Below are 16,281 nucleotides of genomic sequence, written 5' to 3' on the forward strand. Positions count from 1 at the left end.
AGATAAAGCAAAAGAGAGAAAGTTTTCAGTAACGAATGGTGCGGAAGTCACAAACGGTAGGAATGAATCAGAGCCGTTTTGCGTCGGGTTCGATTTGTGCTCACGAGTGAAAGGGTCTGTTTTGAGCTATTGGGACCCTTGGTATAAATTATGTTGACTGTGCATATGCGAAATCCACTAGAGAGCTTGGCCTCCCACAATCCGGATGATTTACTTTTTACATCGATACTACATTAAACTTTGTGGCATTTTTGAAGATCATTGAACGCCTAAAAACTTTTTTTTCGTCAAAAAAAAATTCCTAATACATACTTAGATATTATGGAAACTAATGATTGCAGAACAACTGGACAATGCATTATAAAACACCTTATTCTTCCAAATTTTGAAACCGTGGCTTGTAATTTAAATTATTGTATCCTTTTTTTTATTGTTTTTGTTTTCTTTTTATATTTCTTTATTTTTTTTTCTGTTTGGATTGATCTCACTATTAGGCCGTTGCAAATATTTTTCAAAGTTTATGTCGCATTTTCTGCAATGATAATCATTTTTAACATGTTTGGGCTGGATTAAAAACATTTTGAATTTTTATGATTTTCCAATGTACAGTTCCGCAAAAACTTTTTTTTAAAAAAAAATAAATTTTCGTCAATATTTAGGTATTTTGGAAACTAATGATTGCAAAACAACTGGACAGGTGTATAATGCATTTTTAAACACTTTTGCATTCAAAAGTTTAAGCCATGGCTCGTGAACTTTTTTTTTTTTATTTTTTTGCCGAAAAAACGTATTTTTCCTCACAAAAAAAGAAAAGTTTTAAGTTGTCTGCCATTTTTCATTCTTCGACTGTACACACTAAAAAATTATGAATTTTACACCAAACGGAATTCAAAACCAGACGTAAAAACTCATTATGTAATCGAAAATCAAACGTAATATTATGTTTGGTTTGATGCTGAACAACCAAATTCACCCTCACAAAATAGAGATCAAAATTGTATCTGAGAAAATGCAACATTCAATCATTTTTAACTGAACATTACATCTGAGATGATGCACATAACTGGAGCGTGTTTTGTCGTGTAATATTCTGTGCGATGATTTAATTTTACATTAGAATACCCCAATTATACGCTGATTTGCTGTCTTTCCACTTCACAGTGCAGCGTGGTGTAGCAAACGTCAGACATGTTTGAGATTTAAGAAAATAGGTCGCGGTCACGAATAAGTTTCTTCGCTAGATTTTTTTGAAATGTTCAGCTTTTTCCATTCGATTAAGCTTAAAAACGTTATTAAATTAATTATCAAGGTAGGTTTAATAATTTTTTGTTTATATTTGTCCTGTCATTTTAATTCTGAACTCTTAATTTCAGTCAGAAAAATTTCCTCTCTTCTTCCGGACGATGACGCAAAAGGAACATTTTTTTGAAGCACTTGTTAGATTCGGTCGGTCCGTTTCAAGTTCCAGCTGCTGGTCAAGGTTATCCAGCAGACGACCACACGGAGTATTCGATAGAGATGGCTGCGGGCGACGGACAACTGAAGTCCGAATGCAAACTTTATAGTGCCGCGGAGGTTTGAGATTGATGCAGTCGGCGGCATTTCGCCAAGGAGGCTGCTTTCCGGTACTGGCGCATCGACACATCAACTTTACTGTTCCTGTGCGCACAACAGTTGAGCAGTCCGGGTGTGAATCGACGAAGCTATCGGCACATCTTTAGGACAGGTGGCTGGGGCCTTGCTAGACAACCGCAGCTAGCTGATTGACGCGTACGACGATCTGATACGAGCTCGGATTGATATCCGGCGCGGCTGGAGGATTGTGGCTCGTTGTGCAGAACGCGAAGAAAGTGTATAGTGTAGTTGGACAGTTCTTGGTACAGCCGGACGTTCCGGTAGTGAAAATCGTAGAATACTCTGTTCATCGTGAGTTGGATCATACTTAATCCGGAAGCCGGAAGCGCCAGGAGGTAGATTATTTGTTCCGCCGCGGAGAAAATACTCGTGCTTTTTTTAAACCCTTTTTATGATAATAAAAGCCAAACTAGATGTATTTTTTTCAGTAAGAATGTGTTTTTCTTTCTCTGCCCAAAAAAATCCAATCCAATAAAAAAAGATTCCAATAGGAATGCTTTCCAATTTATTGCGTTGACTGTAATTTTACACGACCATTCCAGTCGGTGGTTAGGTCGTGTAATTTTCAAATCAGATGTAATTTTCCGTCTTATGTGACGCTCCAGTTATGTGCATCATATAAGACAGAAAATTACACGATTTTTTCGAAGTGTGTACAAAATATTGCAACATGTCAATTAAGGGGTTACATACATGTAGAAAATCAAAAAATCATATTAAACAAAATTTATTAAATCCGCTGAAAAGATGATTTCCAATGACTCCTGAAATTTCATGAAGATATTTCATGATTAAACTGATTTAGAGACGATTTAAGTTAAAAATGTTGCCATGCGCAATGCGAACTGTCAAACTTTCTATTCGGTTTTCTTAAAACACCGAGTTGTTTTACGGGTGCCACGATATCTCGAGATAGGATGAACCAAATTGGTTGAAATTTGGGGTAAAGACTCTCAAGACATAACCCGTGTGCCCAATTTAAAAAATATGCTTTTTTAAAAAAATCTTTTTTTTAATTAACTTTTTGAAAATCGGCCGGAAATTCCCGGGTTTTCCCGAAAAAATATATTTTTTTACAAATTTCCCGGGAATTCCCGAAATTTAAGCAAATGTACACATTTTCTATACTTTTCGAACCATTTTTTTAGATGCTCAGAGAAAAATAAATGAAGATGATTTTGTTCAATTAAGTTTATTTTATAGCTCATATACAATTAATCAGATTATCAGACACTTTGACATCGGATAATATAAATTTTTGAAGCTACGGGAAAATTAAGTAAGCTTTTTCAAGAATATTTGGAGTTATTTCATAAAAAATATATTTAATTGAGAATTTTTACGTTTTTGTTTACCATGATCTAATGAGTTGAAAATCAAATTGGTATCTTAACTTTTTTTTAAATAGTTTTGTGCAAGAAGAATTATTTCAATTCGTTAAATATCTGGTATGCAAGAAATTACAATATGTAGTAAAAGAAAAATGGAGCACTGGTGTAACAATGAGTGTTAGAAGGTTAAATATCAAAACATGTAAAACTGATTGTGACATGATGTTAATTCCAAATATTTGAAAACATTGATTTGTTTGAAGTAAAACAAACAAGAGAAGTTTGATTTTTGCTTTGCCATTTTGTCCATGAACTGAAACCATTATGACTTTTTTTAGAAAAGTTGAATAACATAATATCTGCATGTTTTTTTCAACTTTTTGTATCAAACCACGCTCTCTTTTACTGGTCACAGAGGCAAGAAAATAGTTTGTATGATTGTGGAGTATGGATTCATTTTAGGGGAAATTCTCCTAACTCCATCCAATTTGATATTTTTTTTCCATTTAAACAACTAATTTTGCAAAACTTTTAAATGTAACTTGATTGCTCACTTCTTATTGAGCTATTTATCACTCTATTTCAGTTGAAATCGCCTTCAGTGAGTTGTAATTGAACGTCAAAATGCTGACTTGCCTACATAAGAGGTACGACGGAATTAGATGCTGTTCCACTACTCACTGTCTAATTACCTTGCTAAAAAAAATTAAATTATTTTATTTATTTATTGTACTATTGGAGCTTATAAAATAAGAAAAAAATAACATTTTCTTGCAATTTTATGATTTTTTACATGCAGTTAAGATGTTTATTGATCTTCACACTTGTTTTAGCCTTTCAGTCGCTGTTTTAAACAACTTAGTTGCAGCAGAACCAAGATCAAAACAATTTTCAATAAATTTAAATTTCCCGGAAAATTGGTTGAAAATTTCCCGTTTCGCGGGAAATTTGTAACCCCGGGAAATTGGACGCTCTATGCACATGGGATCAGTTTGACGAGTTTTCACCAAAATGTTTAGCCGATTTGGTCAAGGCAGTGTTGAAATATCGTGGCACCCGATTTTTGAAACTGCTAACTTCAAATAGCCATATTTCGGCAATGATACAACCAAATGTCTTAAATTTTTTTTTAATTAGATAAAAATGTATAATTTAATGCCTAGAATACAGATATGAAAACAAGTTGAAGTGAGTGATCATACCAACCTCTGACTTTTTGCCAATTGACATGTATGTAACCCCTTAATGTACTTTTCGAACCTACATTTTCAATTTTAAAATTTCGTGTTTTTTTTTGTAACTTTGCAACGTTATTTTTAAGGAAATCTGGCAAGTGTTGTAAAACAGAATGGAAAGAGAATGCGCATACTGGCAATCACAAACAAAGAAAACTCACAAGCTATGGTGACGATCGTTTTACTTTCTGATATTTTGATGAATCATCAAATGATAGTTTTTTCTATCACTCATGAACAACAGTGCGATGGACCAACTACAGTCACCTTGGAACGAGCTGTGTGTGTGTGTGTGTGTGTGTGTGTGTGTGTGTGTGTGTGTGTGTGTGTGTGTGTGTGTGTGTGTGTGTGTGTGTGTGTGTGTGTGTGTGTGTGTCCAATCCAATACCCGCTAACCGGTAGCGAAATTATGGGAAAGTATAATTTGTATCAGACTTTGTATATGCCGAATGCTGATACAACTTATCTCAGTCCCGGGTATACATTAGCGTGGTTCACGTTTCTATGAAAAAGACAAAAGTTGTTATTTTGTCTTGCATCAACCGGAATTTCGTTCTTTTATGTCCCCAGAAGCACTCCTGACAATTTGAGCCCATTTGGTAAGGTCTAGGAGCTCCAGTTTTAATTTGAAATTTATATGAGATTTTGATTTATTTTCCATGGGAAACTATCTTTTTACATTGTATTAGGATTTTTTATAAATCGATGAAATGACTTGATTCTTATAGTAGGAGATAGGTTTGAACTGGGAACAACTTTGTAGAACATACCAACATGCTAGGAAGTGACCCTTTAAAGATACAGATACTTTTAGATGGTGGCTGGCCCTTCAAAAGCCACCATCTAAAAGTATCTGTATCTTTAAAGGGTCACTTCCTAGCATGTTGGTATGTTCTACAAAGTTGTTCCCAGTTCAAAACCTATCTCCTACTATAAGAATCAAGTCATTTCATCGATTTATAAAAATCTAATACAATGTAAAAGATAGTTTCCATGGAAAATAAATCAAAATCTCATATAAATTTCAAATTAAAACTGGAGCTCCTAGACCTTACCAAATGGGCTCAAATTTTCAGGAATGCTTCTGGGGACATAAAAGAACGAAATTCCGGTTGATGCAAGACAAAATAACAACTTTTGTCTTTTTCATAGAAACGTGAACCACGCTAGTATACATACATAGAAGCAAGCATCTGAAGGAAACTCGATCTATATTTAGACTTCCGATCCCCTCAGGCAAATCAGGGATCAGCGCGTATTTAATATGAGAAGATAACATGTTTCAACATTACGGATCAATTCACTGCTGGAGTGTAAACCTTCTGATGGCCGACTGCTTAGCGTCCCAGACCACCAATCCTAAGGTGTGAGTTCGAATCCCACCTGGATTCATTTTCGTTTTTGTTCATATTCAAAGTTCAAATTCCTGATTCCAAATTTCAAAGGTACCGACCGGGATTTGATCCCTGAACCTTCAGCTTGTGAGGCAGAAGCCGTAACCATTAAGCCACGGAACCGGTTACAGTCACCTTGGAACGAGCTGTCATGTAAAAATCTACAGGGACATTTTTCAATCTTGTATTTGAGCAATTCTCTACGAAATCGGTCTTTTTTCTTCAATTTTAATTTTTGTATTTTTTAATCCGGCTGAAACTTTTTTGGTGCCTTCGGTATGCCCAAAGAAGCCATTTTGCATCATTAGTTTGTCCATATAATTTTCCATACAAATTCGGCAGCTGTCCATACAAAAATGATGTATGAAAATTCAAAAATCTGTATCTTTTGAAGGAATTTTTGATCGATTTGGTGTCTTCGGCAAAGTTGTAGGTATGGATACGGACTACACTGGAAAAATAATACACGGTAAAAATTTGGTGATTTTTTATTTAACTTTTATCACTAAAACTTGATTTACAAAAAACACTATTTTTAATTTTTTTATTTTTGATATGTTTTAGAAGACATAAAATGCCAACTTTTCAGAAATTTCAGGTTGTGCAAAAATCACTGACCGAGTTATGAATTTTTAATCAATACTGATTTTTCAAAAATCGAAATTTTGGTCGTAAATTTTTCAACTTCATTTTCGATGTAAAATCAAATTTGCAATCAAAAAGTACTTTACTAAAATTTTGATAAAGTGCACCGTTTTCAAGTTATAGCCATATTTAAGTGACTTTTTTGAAAATAGTCGCAGTTTTTCATTTTTTTAAATTAGTGCACATGTTTGCCTAGTTTTGAAAAAAATATTTTTGAAAAGCTGAGAAAATTCTCTATATTTTGCTTATTCGGACTATGTTGATACGACCTTTAGTTGCTGAGATATTGCAATGCAAAGGTTTAAAAACAGGAAAATTGATGTTTTCTAAGTTTCACCCAAACAACCCACCATTTTCTATCGTCAATATCTCAGCAACTAATGGTCCGATTTTCAATGTTAATATATGAAACAATTGTGAAATTTTCCGATCTTTTCGAAAAAATATTTTTGGAATTTTCAAATCAAGACAAACATTTTAAAAGGGCGTAATATTGAATGTTTGGCCTTTGTGAAATGTTAGTCTTGATTTGAAAATTCCAAAATATTTTTCGAAGAGATCGGAAAATTTCACAAATGTTTCATATATTAACATTGAAAATCGGACCATTAGTTGCTGAGATATTGACGATAGAAAATGGTGGGTTGTTTGGGTGAAACTTAGAAAACATCAATTTTCCTGTTTTTAAACCTTTGCATTGCAATATCTCAGCAACTAAAGGTCGTATCAACAAAGTCCAAATAAGCAAAATATAGAGAATTTTCTCAGCTTTTCAAAAATATTTTTTCAAAACTGGGCAAACATGTGCACTAATTTAAAAATGAAAACTGCGACTATTTTCAAAAAGTCACTTAAATATGGCTATAACTTGAAAACGGTGCACTTTATCAAAATTTCAGTAAAGTACTTTTGATTGCAAATTTGATTTTACATCGAAAAATGAAGTTGAAATTTTACGACCGAAATTTCGATTTTTGAAAAATCAGTATTGATTAAAAATTCATAACTCGGTCAGTGATTTTTGCACAACCTGAAATTTCTGAAAAGTTGGCATTTTATGCCTTCTAAAACATATCAAAAATAAAAAAAAAAAATAGTGTTTTTGTAAATCAAGTTTTAGTGATAAAAGTTAAATAAAAATCACCAAATTTTTTTACCGTGTATTATTTTTTCCAGTGTAGTCCGTATCCATACCTACAACTTTGCCGAAGACACCAAATCGATCAAAAATTCCTTCAAAAGATACAGATTTTTGAATTTTCATACATCATTTTTGTATGGACAGCTGCCGAATTTGTATGGAAAATTATATGGACAAACTAATGATGCAAAATGGCTTCTTTGGGCATACCGAAGGCACCAAAAAAGTTTCAGTCGGATTAAAAAATACAAAAAAAATCGAATGACCGAAATCCTAGAGAACTGCTCATTTTAAAATTTTCTATCTAGTTTCAGTAACGCTAGCATTCACTGATTAACAATATTAAAAAAAAAGAAACAATAAAAAAGTTTTGTAATATTTTACCGTCTTTGTAATTTGGCTGTGCTTGGTCGTCACTTGCGTAAAGAACAGTTGATTGCCTACCTGTAGGCGATTTTCATTGGCTCTCTTCTCTTTCGGGAGAGAGTTGAGAACGTGATGCAAAACTGACTCATGTGTTAGTCAATTGAAATTGAAATTAGTCATATTGAAAAAAAAATCTAAACTTGAACCAAACCATTGATTGTGAATTTTCAACCCAAATTTTAGAAACTTAGCAGAGAGCATTGATTTAAAAAAAAATATAAAATATAAATATTTAATGGATTTTATCACTGCCAAAACGAAATCCATTGCCTCTCCATCGCCAATGTAGCAATCATCGATGAATTGCAATTCCGAAAATAAAAAATAACAAATTACCGATCAAACCCAAAGCCCTTACTTACCGATTTCCCCAGTCAATCTTGGAGATGACCTTCATCTGCAGGTCGTACGTTTGGTCCTGGGTGAGCGTCGCCGACAGCAGCTCCCGCCGGCTTTCCAGCAGGCCCAGCATCACCTTCCGCAGCGAGGTGAATTTGTATTCTTCGCGTTCCTGCAGAAAATGAAAAAAAAAAAATAAATAAAACGGAAAACCCACCGGCGTCCCAATCGGATTAGCATACAATCATCGATTTGGCGCACGTGCCCTGCCCTGCTCCAACACTTACCACAAACAGCTTCTTCCAGATCTCGGACCACTCGCGCAGCACCAGGGTGCACTCGCCGACGACGGGATCGAGCTTGGCCGTCCGGGCCTGGATGTACGTCTTCGGGAAGAGGCCAACCTTGCGCGGCTTCCGGGGACACGTGCCCCGGTACCAGTGCGTCGTTTCCTCGAGGATCTCGACGAAATCGCCCACGTCCAGGGCGAGCCCGTGCGTGACATCGCCGTGCCAGTTGTGAATGGCTGTAGAGGGACGGAGAGAGGGGTAAAGAGTTGAATCATTTCATTCACAACTTTTACTTTCGAAATCGATGCGGGTTGAGGAGGAAGGAGGAGAGAGTGTGATGTATGGGGTGCGCACGTGGACTGAACGGGTTCTTAACCGGTTGAGATCGTTTGAGGCAAACTGGGCGAGAAAGAGGTAGAAAATACTGAACCAGACACGATCATAGTCGTTGGGGGATTGGGGTTAAATGGGTCAGAATAGATTAGAAATTGTGTATTACCAGAAAGCGAGATTTCGAAAATAATAATCAAACATCCTAATGTATTTGTCGATAGGCCAAGTACCCCATGCACCCCCAATAAGGTATACACAGTTTTCTCAGTTCAAATCAGCGTCAAGAGCAACAATAGCAACATTCTATGAATCCGTACCGACTCAACCGCTAAACAAAGCGACTAAGCACACACTGAAATGGATTAAGTAACACCAACCCGCGTACTAAACACACACACTAATGGCTCTTATTCCGACCGCGTTCCATATCTTGCCTTCCTTCCTGCTAATATACTCTCCATTTTGGTTCGCGTTCGCGGTGAAAGATCCCGAAGACAGAAAGGCGGACCCCGGACGTGGACCATGTGATAAACAAATGGATTTGGCAAGCCGAATCAGCCAACAAACAAGCAGGGCATCGGCGGTTGTATAGCTTTAAAGTAGCAACTCGGTGGTGGGTTGGTTTTGTTCTCAGAAATGATCAAATTAATCATCGTTCATCCCGGCGACGACGACGACGACGACGGATGGTCGTTGGAAATGACTCGGATGAGATATAGTTGCTCTGTCATCGGTAGAAGAGTGACAGTTAGGATAAAGATTTTTTTGAATATCTCTTATCTTAACGGTTTAGTTGAGATTGCTTAAAACTTATTATGGAAACCTTGGAATCAGAATAAATAGGCAGATGAGCTCTACATCACTCAATTCCATGTTCAAGTGATGGATTACTTCAGAATGACTCACACTACATATTCGTCGAGAAAATTCATCTATCAAACGACAATTTTCCCGCTACACTTGATGGGTGAGAATGATACGATTCCCGTGACTTGTCTAGCAGCTAGGGCATTGCTTCCCGCGTCACACACATCATCAACAAGTGTCCCAAGTGGCTGTCTGGATCGTCGGGAGCAAAGCACTCCGCATTTGGTTTGGTTTTTTCGTGCATGTTAAACGGTATAGTTGCGTCCGGAAGGGAAAGACAAATTTAGCTATTAGTTAATGGCTTTCTGGATATGCATTAGCAAATTAAATATTAAAGAGACGGTAAAACACAGATAGTATATGCCGTACAATTAACAAAAGGTCTGTTTCTTCAGACTTTGGGTAAAAAAACGCTTTGATCTAGAAATTTGTGCAGAATTCACTCAAACTTACTGTACAAATCAAATGAGTAAAATCTGTCACTGTTTGAAAACATCCAAAGGTTTTGCCTTCCTCACCCTACTGAGGAAAGGCTATAACATCACTCGAAAAATGAACTAATTAATTTGACTTCGTAGACCCACCTTCACGTATACATATCGACTCAGAATCATGTTCTTAGCAAATGTCTGTGTGGATGTGTGTAGGTGGGTGGACAAAGAAAATGTCACTCGATTATCTCCGGACTGGATGAACGGATTTTGACCGTATTAGTCTCATTTTTTTCATAAAATTATTTTTATTAGGTCCTTTTCGGTACTGGGACCTGGTTAGGACCGAGTCGGCTTTTGTAATTGCATTTGACTTAATAATAACAGAGGATCTTGTGTGTAAATGTTAGTGGGAGGGGAGCCGTATTAGTCTCATAGTCTTGGGGTCTCATAGGTCTCTATTTAAAATCAGCAAGTTTAGATAAGTACTTCAAAAGTTATGCTAAAAAACGATTTTGGCGTAAGTCCAGAAGATTGTAAAAAGGGTGGTTTTTGCAGAAAAACCTATCATATTATACATTTTCAGAAAGGTAGACTTTTCCAATGAGCCCATAACATCGAAGATCCGACAACCCTATCAAAAGTTATTAGCACTTAAGTGTTATTTATACACTTTTTGGAGGCCGGATCTCAGATATTTCAATGAAAATGATGTCCGGGTCTATCATCCCAAGTAGCACTCATAACTTGTCGACTGTTGAATAATAGTTAGACAATTGTTTTTGATAAACATACGAGAAAAAATCTGAACATAACTTAAATAACAGTTTCTTTCACAGCTTGTATAACTGACTTGTGTAACTATCGTGTTTTGTGCCACAAAAGTGTTAAAACACAGTCAACTTCACTCTTTTCCAACAAAACACAACATAGGAAAAATTCTCACCTATTTGGAGGGTTCCATCCAATTTGCTGATTTACACTGTTTAAACAACTTATTTTGGAACACCTTCGATAGAAACTTGCTTGCTCACTTTCGTTTGAGGTATTTATCACTTGATTTTAGTCGAAAACGCTTTTTATGAGCTGTAATTAAACGTCAAAATGCTGATATGCCAAGATGCTGTTCCCTCATCTGCAATGTTTTCCTCGAAAACAGTTTGTTGAATAAGAATAATATTGCACTGTTTGTTTCACTGCTTATCTAACATTGTCATGAGACGGCATCTTCTGAAAAATGGGCGTGGCCAACCATTCTATAAATAACCTTAGGTTTTCTCGCTTTGTTACACGAATGTTATCGGAGAACAGGTTATTTAACTGATATTCAACAAACATACTCAACTTGACATTGCGTGTTGTTAGGTGGTGTGAATTTGTACGTGAGGTATTTAGAGTTTCAATAATGTTTATTTATCGAAGATTGCAATGATTTTAATTGTTGACCGATTTTTTATAAAAATATCGCCGGAAAAGCTACAAAAAATATCAGCTTACGGAATTCATGATAGAGAAAACAACAAATTAAAATCACACCAATTTTCAATGTTACTCCATGGTACGGTAATCGAAATGACAGTTGAAACGGTTGGAGTTATAAAAACTGACTTGAAACAAACTTATATAACTTTATTTCCAATGATAGCCTTTTCTGGAGTTAAGTTGTACAGCTCACTGCAGTATAACAAAGCTGACAGCAGCCTTCTTATTGACGTTTAGGCCAGCTTGTTTACTATGAAGCCTCGTGGAGAGATGTGGAAGCGCGCCTGGACCTGCCTGGAGATAACAACAAGTCGTCGAAGTCATCGGATCGAATCTTGGGAAAGACGAAGTTCATCAAAAAAATGAAAATCTAAAAGTTCTCCATGAAGAGGGTTTCACATGAATCACAGTTAGAGAGCGCGAAAATATTATTTTATTTTTTTTTTCATGCAATTAAATTTTTTTCTAAATAAATCGGGCAGAAACAAGCGTACCAAAATAGTCAGAGATACTATTCATATTGGTTTCGTCGTTGATTGAAATTCTGATAAGAACTGTTTGTTTACATGTAAGTTGGGTAACGGTTAGACAACTGTTTTCAATCTATCTTTCCTTTTCAGTGTGCGCTTTGATTTGACAGCACAGCCGTAAACCACGCCCCCTTTTTTTCGTTGAATCTCTTGTTAGCTAGCACAGTGTTGTCAGATACATTTGTACAACTTACTCTGATAACTTGCATCTTATTCTGGCAAGTTATACAACAGAAAAAAGTGCGCTTTTTCCAATGCACACGAGTTGTAGAACAAGTTGTGGTAACGAGGCCGTTCGGTTATACAACCAGTTAGGAAATACGTTTATCTGACAAAGTGTGTTGCTTGGGATGCGACCTGTCGTTAGTTAGATAATCGAAAGACCTTCCTAATGAGCCTAGAACATCAATGATCTGACAACCCTATCAAAAGTTATTAGCACTTTAGTGATATTAATACACTTTTTGGAGGCCGGATCTCAGATATATTTTTTTTTTCATTTCAATGAAAATGATGTCCGGATCACTAATGCTACCCGTCGTTATAGTTAGATAATTGAAATACCTTTCAAATGAGTTTAAAACATCGAAGATCTGACAACCCTATCAAAAGTTATCAGCACTTAAGTGTTATTTATACACTTTTCGGAGGCCGGATCTCAGATATTTCAATAAAAATGATTTCCGGGTTCATCATGCGACCCATCGTTTGTTAGATAATCAAAAGACCTTTCAAATGAGCCAAAAACATCGAAGATCTGACCACCTTATCAAAAGTTATTAACACTTAAGTGTTATTTATACACTTTTTGGAGGCCGGATTTCAGATATTGTGATAGAAATATTGTCTGAATCTTCCATGCGAACTATCGTTGAATAGATTTTTTTATCAGACCTTGCCGATGAGCCAGAAATATTGAAGGTCTGCGAACCCTATCAACAGAAATGAGTAATAAAGTTGATTTGTTAAAATGTTAAGGGGGAATGTTGCTATTTTTACTGAATGTATTGACTTTATGAATGCGAGGAAGGCACCAACCACCTAAAGGTGGATTAAGTAACTTTTTTTTCTACATTTTCATTTGTCACTATTTATACAATCCACTGTTTATAATCGTGTCTTTCAGGAGACTTGGTTTTAAAGTAACTGAAAAAAATAATCACAGGAACAACCCTAACAAATTTCATTTCATTTTTTTTAACAAATTTTCCCCGAAAAAATCCGAAGACAAAAAAATATCCAAAAAAATTATTGAAAAATTTTACAAACTACTTGGAATACATTACTTAATTGCTTAATGATGCATTTTGTATCAAATAAAGTTTTTTTCATTTTTGAAATAAATCGGAAATGACGTTTAACTTTCGGCCTTTTTTCATAAATCCATTGATAATTTTTAAATGTTTGATACCTAGCAGCCTAACTGTGATGAAGAATGAAGCATTTTGAAATTTGCATTTTTTTGACAGAAAACAAATAAAATTTCACACATTTTTTTCCATTACTCACAAAACAGTATAGGCTGTATGTGAAAAGTTTGGAACTAATAAAAAAATGATCATTAGTGCGCTGACCACGGGGACGCGCTGTCTTGTTTTTGCATGCTCATTTTCATTTCTTTTGTGTCGCTGTTTATGTGCATGGGGTGTTTGGTTATTATAATTGAATAATGACATCATAAGTGCAGTGCTTCTGGGGACGCGCAGTCCTGTTTTTTTCGTAAAAATTTATTCCAACTGTCAGTTTTAGTATTAAGTATTAACTCATCAAACTATCGATTTTATGAAGATTAAAGCGTCATTTATTTACTATTTTTGAAATTTGCTCGCGTTATCTAAATTGTAAAAACAGTAAAAATATACTGATAAGTCCAGCCCATAGCACTACTGCTCGGCTGGCACGCGTGAGATAAAAAAAAACTTTTTAAATAATCAATTATCGATCTTTCCGCAGCCGGCTGCCTAAGATTTAAAATTTTAAACCGATAAACAAAATGCTCATGGTCACATCACTGCCACTCGTGAATCCTGACCTCATACCCATCTACTAACCCCCTCAAAACTCATGTGATACTTTGTCGGAGATGCAGTCGATTGGGCGGTCTCTATCACTCAAGTATCGGACTAACATTTCCATCCACTTCCCCGTGACCCTACCACTGGTCGTGGCCGGCGCCGGTATTGATCAGCATGATAGGGGCCTTTGAGAAGTTGCGAAGCGAGGAAAGATAGCTCCCACTTATCTTCCACGGCTCGTGGATGTAATTTCTGGAGGTCCTGGTCAACAACGGAGTAGCAACTGCGGGTGGGCACCTATCCTTATGCTTATGCTTAATAAAAAAAATTGGTCAAGTTATACCCAAATCTATATAATTTGAGCATGATTAACGTTACTGGCGCTTCGAATTTGGGACATTTATGCGTACCGGCCTGATTGCTAAAAAGAAAGAATGCCTTACGTGATTTTTGAATGATCCCCACTAGTACAGCTGTGTACATAAACAAAGTAGAAGGATATGTTAAAGCTCAAGCATGAACATTTTTTGTAGCTGGAGTGATATATTTTGAAACATTTTGGGCTTTTTAATGTTTCCGTTTTCATAATAAAATGAAGTGTTCGATAGAGTTTTATTTTAGTTTTCACTCGTGTATAAATTGCAGTGAATTTGATGATTTAAAAGATCAGCTGAATGGGAGTTACACGCGTTTAAATCAAGAGGGTGCTGTATCCTATCCCTCGCCTAGACCTGACCAAAATCCATGATAAAGCTGTCAGACCAAATCTGTCAGACCAAGACTGTCAGACAAAAGAGTAAAAAGTAAACAATCTTGGTCTTTGTCGTAGGTGCACACATAAATTTTCAAAACAACCTATCCCTCATTGGTTTCCTATACAGATAGGACCATTTGAAAATTTAATCTAGTAAATCAAAATAATAAAATTTAAAAAAGAATTTTATTTTTTAATTTCAATAACTGGTTTTGGGCTGCATAATTAAATATACGCCAGAAAATGATTAAAGAGTGCGACGTCCTGTACACCGACAATTAAATAAGCAGTTAAAAGCCTTATTAGTCCACCAAAATTTTTGATCATGTTTTCGGTTTACACCTCAAAAATCTTGAAATTATTTATGCGGATTTGTGATTCCTCTCATTCCATCATTCCCTTAGTTTGAATGGGACGAAAGGCCATAAGACCAATGTCGTACCGCCCTTTCAAATGTTGCTCCAGATATAAGGTTTTTTTTGTGAGCTCGTTTTTCTCAGAGATGTAAACAAACTTTGAATTCCATCAGGAATGTATATTTTAAAGATGTAATGATTTTAAATTATTGAATTTAGGGGAAATAACCCCATTTTAAGCCTAATAAGCGGTCGTGTTTGAATAATGCTGGATAATCTGGAGTGTTTCTTGAAATTTACTAAAACCAAGTACACCAACAAGAAGAGCAACTTTTTGTGAAAATTTCTGTTTATTTTGACTTTTACTAAAAGTTATTCTATTCCTTTTACAAGCATTTGAAAAGAATATTTTCAAAATGTATTCTAATCAAACGAATGCATTGGGCCACGCCCATTTTCCTATTTTCAACTTAGTTTTTTTTTTCTTCCAGCGCTCTTTTGGGTCTGCTTAGCGCTGCCAAAATTGATGAAATTTTAAGCGAACACTCACGAAAAGTAGCATTTATAGAGAAAATGTCCTGGCATCACTGGCTCACTCCAACAGGCGCTGCACCAGCATGTTGGTGGTGTTGGTAGCCAGTGGCCACCCTTTGTTCTTCATTTGCCTTCGCTTCTCGCTCGGTTTTCTTCAGCCTTCGATTGGAATGGGTCGTCAAAATTTAAACGTCAAAAGACTTGGCGCGTTTGTTTTTTTGATGGCGCTTGCTAATTATTTACATGTTTCGGGATTATTTTTCAAGTGAGTGACCAACTAATGTGCAAAAGAACATATTGCCGAAAGTTGGGGGCAGTTTAGTATCGAAAGCGCCGTGAAAAAGCAAGCGAAAGTGAAAAGTTGATTTTGGCGATATTCATTAAGCGTTTGAGGGTTTCTCGCGTGTGTCACTGTGTGTGCCAACAAAATGATGAGAAATGGTCTCGCAGAGTAGAAATTATGATCAAAAGGGTATTATATTAAATTTGATCTTTTTGGCCAGTAAGTGGCATACATTTGCGTGCTTACTCGAGGCAGGTGAG

At 35.9% G+C, this 16,281-nt stretch overlaps 1 protein-coding gene across 1 annotated transcript in view; it reads right to left on the bottom strand.

Annotated features, from left to right (window-relative positions):
• Positions 1–16,281, bottom strand: part of LOC6048415 (dedicator of cytokinesis protein 3) — a 106,613-nt gene that overhangs the window by 55,344 nt on the left and 34,988 nt on the right. Inside the window, 2 exon segments of the mRNA XM_038261777.1 lie at positions 8,170–8,318; positions 8,434–8,672. Of these exon segments, the coding sequence (XP_038117705.1) occupies positions 8,170–8,318; positions 8,434–8,672 (388 nt within the window).

Source organism: Culex quinquefasciatus, chromosome 1 (assembly GCF_015732765.1).
Source record: "Culex quinquefasciatus strain JHB chromosome 1, VPISU_Cqui_1.0_pri_paternal, whole genome shotgun sequence".
Taxonomy (NCBI): Eukaryota; Metazoa; Arthropoda; class Insecta; order Diptera; family Culicidae; genus Culex; species Culex quinquefasciatus.